General features: G+C 46.2%; 1 protein-coding gene across 1 annotated transcript; it reads right to left on the bottom strand.

Moving 5' to 3' along the window:
- Positions 1-6,343: 6,343 nt before the first annotated feature.
- On the bottom strand, positions 6,344-7,282 carry LOC143565832 (uncharacterized). The gene has a single exon (XM_077052690.1). It carries the CDS (start codon positions 7,280-7,282, stop codon positions 6,344-6,346), a length of 939 nt encoding a protein of 312 aa, XP_076908805.1.
- Positions 7,283-8,137: the final 855 nt, after the last annotated feature.

Raw genomic sequence — 8,137 nt, forward strand, 5'->3', positions numbered from 1 at the left:
GTGAGCTCGTTACGAGGAATGGGGGGGGGGGATTCTCTCGTAACCACCCTCCGGTGTGAGAATTAGTATTTGGTAATATGGAATATATATTTGATGAGTATGAGAGAGTATGTTTTATCATTTGGAGATCCATTGGTATTTATAGCCTGAGGAGAGAGAGAAAATGTGGCCAACCACGTTGTCATTTCTTTCCACCAATAATATTCTCCATTCGTGTGATTGTGGAGGTTGGTGGAAGTTGGTGGGCATCATGGCCTTTTGACAAGGACATTTCGTACCGTTTGTACTATCCTTCGTGTGTTGTTCCATCCTTATTGGTTGGGTGTTTATTCCCATGTGGATTGTACCTTTTTGTCCCATGCTTGTTGGACCTTTGCGGTACTATTACCTAGGCGTTAAGGGATACGTATTATTTTAATGAACCACCTGGCGGATGGCGATTACTCTCGCCTTTTGTTCCGCCCAGCGCTTTGGTTTGGGTATTATCCTTGTTAAATGGTGGGTTCAATACCCTACGTCTACAAGTCCCCCTAGTCCATAGTTGTCCTTTTTTATAAAAAAAAAGAGAGCTGTGGACTTATCATGGGCATTTGTTATAATATATATTTTTTTGGTCGTTTGTGTTCTGCTTGTCTTGTTACCAATATTGTCTGTTTGGGTATTTGGTTAATGAAAACCATTCTTCCCGACAATTAGGTATTTAACAAGCATCACTTGATACTTTGAATGTAATCGTTTCGTCTTTTGGTGGGTGATTTTTGAAAATCATCCCTTTGTGGAACCTTGTTTTGGCGGGTGATTTTTTAAAATCATCCCTTGGCGGAGCCTGGCTTGGCGGGTGATTTTTGAAAATCATCCCTTGGCGGAGCCTGGTTTTGCGGGTGATTTTTGAAAATCATCCCTTGGCGGAGCATGGTTTGGCGGGTGATTTTTGAAAATCATCCCTTGGCGGAGCATGGTTTGGCGGGTGATTTTTGAAAATCATCCCTTGGCGGAGCCTGTTTTGGCGGGTGATTTTTAGAAAATCATCCCTTGGCGAAGCCTGTTTTGGCGGGTGATTTTTGAAAATCATCCCTTAGCGGAGCCTGTTTTGGTGGGTGATTTTTGAAAATCATTCCTTGGCGGAGCCTGTTTTGGCGGGTGATTTTTTGAAAATCATCCCTTGGCGGAGCCTGTTTTTGCCGGGTGATTTTTGAAAATCATCCCTTGGCGGAGCCTGTTTTGGCAGGTGATTTTTGAAAATCATCCCTTGGGGGAGCCTGGTTTGGCGGGTGATTTTTGAAAATCATCCCTTGGCGGAGCCTTGTTATTTATCAACACTTGTTATTTTTCTTGTGTTGATGACGTGTATTTGGCGTGGAGAGGTGAATTAAATGCAAGTCAGTGAAGCGACAGTCTGATATGACAGTTTGGCGACGGTTGCTCTGCAGTTCAGCTTTTCGTCTGTGTCAGGCGAGTGGGCGAGAATCCCAGTGACGCACCCAGCTGTAACACATATCCACTGGCTTATTGTTATCGTGGCAGTTTATTATTGGACCGCGCGTCGTCCATCCTTTTTGTATCCCTCCTCTCAGATTAGTATAAAAGGCGGGATTACCTCATTTGGAAATCACTTTTCCCATTTTCTCTGCATATTTTCTTTTTCTTCCTTCGTTGAATACTTTCTTCTTTATGGTTGAATCCTCTCAATCGTGTAAGGCCAAGAAGAATAACAATATGGAGTTCGTCGGTTGTCGTATGACTGCTGCCGACTTTAATGATATAGTCAAGGTCTATAACCTTGGCCCTGAGTATGAGCCTGAATTGCATGCGTCTGGCAAGACAGCTCGGGAGGCTCCTGCTGGCAAGATTTCCGTGTATAGGGAGTATTTTTTCTTGGGCAACTTCCGATTGCCCATTACTCGCTTTTTGTTGGATGTTTTTGGGCTACACCTTAGCCAGATTCATCCCCTCGGAATGACTCGCCTTCGCCATTTTGAGTATACTTGTCACTGTCTTGGCATTACGCCTACAGCTGACAAGTTATCGGCATTTTACCGGTGGCGCTTCTCCCAGGGGTGGTATAACTTATTCACTCGTGGTAGTGCCAAAGCGATTGCTTTGGATGCACCCCAGAGCCTGCACGAGTGGAAGAGTTTGTTCTTCTACGTTTCTGCGCATGTGGTGCCTCATTCCATGCATTTTTTGGATATGAAGGAGCTTGCTGAGCCTAAAGTGGCTCCCTATTCTGGTTCGGGCTGGTTTACCACGTTACAGGCCAGCCTTTCCCCGCTTCGTCACTACTCCGAGCGTGAGTTGGTATTGTTTGGGATGAGTCGCATCTGGGAGGATACCCATAAGGTGCCGATCATTCTTAACGGCGGTCAGGGTTAGTATCTTTAATTTTTCTTTTTAGTATTTATTCATAATAATAACCCTTGTTTCTTTATTCAGAGGTGGACGATCGCATGCTTCTTTTGCAGCCTGTGGACGAGGGTGTGAAATTGTTGGGGCGGAGGGATTTGGGTCCTCGCGAGGAACCGATCCTTACCAGGAACGCCCGGAACTTTGTGTTTCCTCTTCCTATGGGGCAATCACTTTCTCCGCGACCACTTCCGCCTCCTAGCTTTGTTACCCGTCAGGGGGGGGGGTAAGTTTTCTTCTTTTTTTTTTTTAATTGAACATAGCTCCTTATTTATTTCTTTTGCTAACTTTCCCCCTTGGTTTTCAGGTAAACGTCATAACGTTGTGCGTGTTCCTAAGTGCAGTAGTAGGAATACCCAACGCCGTGGTGGAGAGACGTTTGCGTTTTCGATAGATACCGCCATGAGAACGTCGTGGATGATGACGACGATGTCGTGCTTGTCTCCACCGTCCCTTTTGGGGCTCCGATCTCTTCGCCCGTATCATTGCTTGAAGCACTCAATTCATGCGGTGCCGCGACGTCTTCCCCAACCACCTCCGCACAGGTTTCTGTTGGCTTCTCCTTGCCTTCAGTCTCACAACCTGTGACTGCTGTGCCTGTCTTGGACACAAGTCGGTCTGTTGCTACTCCCATTTTGGTGGCGACAGATCTTGTGTCTTCTGCAGCCGCAGCTCCTGGAACTGTTGTGGATACGAGTTTCGTATCTACCAGTTCACTGTTCCACATACTACGCGGCCCGCCCCTATGATTAATGAAGATGATGAAGAGGTACACTGCCTCTTCAAGAAACCTCGGCTTGGCAATTTTGTGAAGGGGAGAAGTCTTGTTAAATCGCCAGGTATGGGTTCTCCCCTTGATATTGTTGTTTATTTCGACGCCGCCCCTTTTAATTTGCTTTTATTTTCCTAGGAACTTTGGCGATTTCTTCATCGATGTTGCTTCCGCTGCTACGTCTTCGCTAGCGATTGTCTCTGCTAGTTTGCCAATGATGACAAGTGTTGGTAGCTTGTCGGAGGCGATGCCTTCTGTACAGATGTTGAGTTTGCTAATGATGACGGGTGTGGTTGGCCCGTCTGAGGCCGCAACCATTGTGACGACAGTACGTGATACTGCGGAAACTTCTATTCCCTTGGTTTCCCAGCCTTCATCGTCTGCTGGACCGATGATGGCAATTGTGGACGAATTGCCCAAGGTTGGTCTTGATTTGACCGGTATTTCTTTTGCCGATCTCATGAAGTCAATGCAGTCTTCACCAGACAAGGATTACGTTCTTGATGGTGATGAGGTCGTGCCGCCGCCACCTTTTACTATTGGCGCGGCGGTGCAAGGTAAGTTTTTTGAGTCCCTGGTGGTAGAAGTGGCGGGTTTAGTGGCGGTTTGAGTGGCGGGGTATTGAATGTAGATATGGATCCCCGTGATTCCATGGAGGCAAATCAACTTTTTCGTCCTCGATGGAAGGTTACTTGCTGCGCCAATTTTTAAGACCCGGCCATTTGTACAGATTTTTTAGATCATGTTGTTCCTCCCGGTGAGCGCATTGCTCGCACGATCCAGCCTCGGGGTAGTCTGTACTCTGACGCTGCTTTTCATCAAGTCCAGGCTTTCTCCAGTTTCGCCGAATTATTGCGCGAGAACCGCGCTCTTCATGAGGATAAGATCGAGGCGAGTTCCCGGGAGTGCGAGATGGAGAAACTGGTGAAAGATGCTGAGGCTGCCGTCTGGAAGGCAGGTAAAGAATCATCAGAGCAACGCCAGGCTCTGATTGATGATGAAGCAAAATTGGCGAAGGTTGAGGCAGATTTGGCGGAATCTGCCCGCGAGCGCGCTGCTCGTTATAAGGAGTTCGAGGCTGCTTGTAAAAAGTTTAACGCTGATCTTGCAGAAGCATGCAGCTGAGCTCTTTCTGCCAAGGAGGCTTCCGCCAAACTCGAGAGTGAAAACGATGCTTTCCGCAAGCGTATTGAAGAGTTGGAGGCGGGGGCCGAGTCTAGGAAGGCGGACGCGGGCAAGCTGGCTGACACATTGGTCTCTAATGAAGAGACCATTAAAGCTTTATCTGCCAAATATGCCGGCATTGCTGCCGACCGCGATTGGCTGTTGAAACACGCCATCTGCAAGGTATGTTGTTAATACGTTAATACTTGTATTTTGCGTTTTACTGATTTTTATTATGTAGGTTGCTCAACGCATCATCACTGATGATGACTTAACGTGGTGTGTTGGGGCCCTTGTTACTGCTTCCCGACAACTTGGACACAAGATCGGCTTTCAGGATGCGGCGACAACCTTCCTCCTGAAGCCTATGTTCTTCACGCTATTGATGTGGAAGCGGAGTATGCTACCGCCGAGGCGGAGTATGATGCTCTTACTTTCCCTATTCTTTCGACGGTTGTCGAGTATGCCAAGGAGGAAAATGGCGTGCAGTTGTTGAGGAAGCTGTTGCAGCCTTCGTTGGCTGGACCGTCCACCACATCTGGTGGTGGCCCCGAAGATAGTGCCGCCGCTGTTGACAAGTCCGGAAACAGTGTTAATGATGTTGACTAGCTTTCTTCGTTGTATAGTTGTAATTTTTTTTTATTTCCGCGGGTGTTGGTACCCGCTTGTATTTTTTTGTATATATGAATGCAATGAACTTTTGTTTTGTGAAAATGTTGAGTATCGTTTCCATTCAAACTTGTTTGACCCTTGGCCTGTGTTTACAATTTTGGAATCGATTTACATATAACATCTTCGCAGTTGCGCTGCATTCCAAGTTCTGGGAATTGGTGAGCCATCGAGTTGCGTCAGGACATAGGCACCTTTTCCCAACACTTCCTTAATTTGATAAGGGCCTTCCCAGGAAGGCGCTAACTTGCCTTGCGCATGCGCTCTTGATGCCTCGTTGCTGCGAAGGACGTAATCTCCAGCATTGAACTCGCAGATTTTAACTTTTGCATCGTAGTATTTTTTTAGTTGGCTTTTGTAATTTTGCTCTCTAATTGCGGCCAACTCTCGACATTCTTCCAGGAGCATTAATTTTAGGCGTCTTTCCGCCTCGTTGTCTTTTTGCACTTTCACTCTTGGTGATGGAACGCCGATTTCTGCGGGAATCTTTGCCTCCGTACCATACGTTAGGCTGAACGGCGTTTCTGCGTTGCTTGTATTCCTTTGGGTTCGTATGGCCCATAAGACGTGGGGTAATTGATCAACCCATCCAGATTTGTGGTTTTCCAATCTTTTCTTGATTCCTCCTACAATAGATCTGTTGGCGCGTTCTACTTCACCATTTCCTTGTGGGTGAGCGACGGAGGTAAACGTTTGCGTGACATTGAGCTCTTTTAACCATCGCTGGATGTGTTGATCTGCAAATTGTGTTCCATTATCACTAACCAGATTCGTGGGTAGTCCGAAACGACAGATGATGAATTCCCATATGAATTTCTTAACGCTGGATGCGATGATTGTTGCTACTGGTTTTGCTTCTACCCATTTTGTGAAGTAATCAATTGCCACGATAAGAAACTTCATCCGCCCTGACGCCTCTGGGAATGGTCCCGTTATGTCAATTGCCCATTTTTGGAATGGCCAAGAGGCTGTTACATGGATCATGGGATTCTTTGGGCGCATGGTGTTTAGTGCGTGGCGTTGACACGCGCTGCATTTCCTTAGCTCTTTTTCGGCATCTACATGCATACCCGACCAATAGTACCCCGTATTCATTATTTTTGCCACCACCATTCTTGGACCCGCATGTACGCCACATATTCCTTCGTGAATCTCTCTCAACAGGTAATTCGCGTCTTGCGGGTCTACACATCTGAGAAGTGGTCCTAAGTATGACCGCCTGTATAGGATGCCATCTTGGATTGTGTAGTTCAGGGCTTTGTGGCGGATTTTTCGAGCTTCCGCTTTCTTTTCTGGCAAAATACCCCTTTCGAGGTAGTGGATGATCGGTGTCATTCAATTTGTTTCCGCTGTTGAACATACAAAAATTTTACTGTTCATTGTTGAAGGTGTTTTCAGAACTTCTACGCGGACTTCTTTTCCCAAATGTTCGAATCCGACCGATGCCAATTTGCTTAAGGCATCCACCTGTTTGTTTTCACTTCGTCTGATGTGCTTTATCTTGCATGTGGTAAAGGTTGTCATTAGCATTTTGGCTTTTGCTAAGTATGATGCCATCTTGTCATCTTTTGCATCATATGACCCTTCGATCTGGTTTGCTACTAGCATTGAATCTACATGTGCTTCTAAGTGTTGGGCTCCTAATTTTTTGGCGATTCTTAACTCTGCCAACAACGCTTCATACTCCGCCTCATTGTTGGTACTCTTGAATTCTAGGCGAATTTCGTACGTGAAGTGTTGTCCCTCCGGGTTGGTTATTCTAAGGCCCACTCCTGCCCCTTCATCATTAGAAGCACCGTCTGTGAACAGCTTCCAGACTTCATTTTTTCTTTGATCGGCAGGGGGTTCAGTCTCCTTCTTACATTCTTCCTCTTTTTCTTGAGGAATTTCCGCGATGAAGTTAGCCAAAACCTGGCCCTTAATCGATGGCCTTGGTTTATATTCGATAGCATGTTCTCCCAATTCTAACGCCCACTTTGCAAGTCTCCCGGACAATTCTGGCTTGCTCAGCACATTTTGTAAGCGAAAGTTGGAGAGAACATGTATTGGATGGCCTTGAAAGTACCTTCTTAAACACCGCGCTGTCTGAACCAGGGATAAGACCAGCTTTTCCAAGGTGGAGTATCTTGTTTCCGCATCTGCTAGGGTGCGGCTTATGTAGTAAATGGGCGTTTGGACGCCATTTCTTTCCACCATCAAGACTGCGCTCACTGTTCTTTCTGATGCTGCTAAGTATACCAACAGCGGTTCTCCAGCATTAGGGGCTGTTAGCATTGGTAGTTTTGCTAGGCGCGCTTTGATTTCTTGGAATGTTGTTTCCGCTTCCTCCGTCCATCGGAACTGAGACTTCTTGAGACAATTTCTCAAGGTCGAGACGAATGGAAAAGATCTTTCAGCGTGCTGGACAAAACTCTGTTCAGCGCGACCAAACGACCATTGAGTGTCTATACTTGCTTGGCAGATTTTGTAGAAGGCATTTTTTGCACGGCTTCCAATTTTTCTGGGTTGGCTTTGAAGCCACCATTTGTTACGATTACTCCCAGGAATTTTCCTTCTTCCATGCCGAAAGAACATTTTCCTGGGTTGAGCTTCATGCTAATCGACCTTAGGGATTTAAAGGTCTCTTCGATATCCTTTAACATTGTTGCCTCTGTCTTGCTTTTGATGACCAAATCGTCCATGTAGACTTCCAAATTCCTTCCGGTTTGGGGCTTGAATTCTTTATCCATCAACCGCTGGTAAGTAGATCTGACGTTTTTGAGGCCAAATGGCATCATTTTGTAACAATACGTTCCGCTGTTTGTTCTGAGCGCCGTCTTGTCTTGGTCTTTTGCCGCATTGTGTATTTGATGGTACCCCTATATGCGTCTAAGAAACATTTGAATTGAAAGGGTACCAGCGCGTCTACTTTAAGATCAATTTCTGGCAGCGGGTAGCAGTCTTTTGGACATGCTTTGTTGAGATCTTTAAAGTCGATGCACATGCGCCATTGACCGTTTGTTTTGGGCACTATCACCGGGTTGGCTACCCATGTTTGGTACTGAATTTCCCGGATTATGCCCGCCTCTACCAACTGTTGGACTTGTTTATCACAGGCTTTCGCTTGGTCCGGCCCCATTCTCCTTTTTT

Source organism: Bidens hawaiensis, unplaced genomic scaffold (genome assembly GCF_021521415.1).
Source record: "Bidens hawaiensis isolate Kalapana, Puna unplaced genomic scaffold, B.hawaiensis_p1.1 tig00022545_1, whole genome shotgun sequence".
NCBI classification, from domain to species: domain Eukaryota; kingdom Viridiplantae; phylum Streptophyta; class Magnoliopsida; order Asterales; family Asteraceae; genus Bidens; species Bidens hawaiensis.

Excerpts from the sequence above, each read along its gene's own strand:
- LOC143565832 (XM_077052690.1), bottom strand. The coding sequence starts at position 7,282 with ATGCTAACAGCCCCTAATGCTGGAGAACCGCTGTTGGTATACTTAGCA.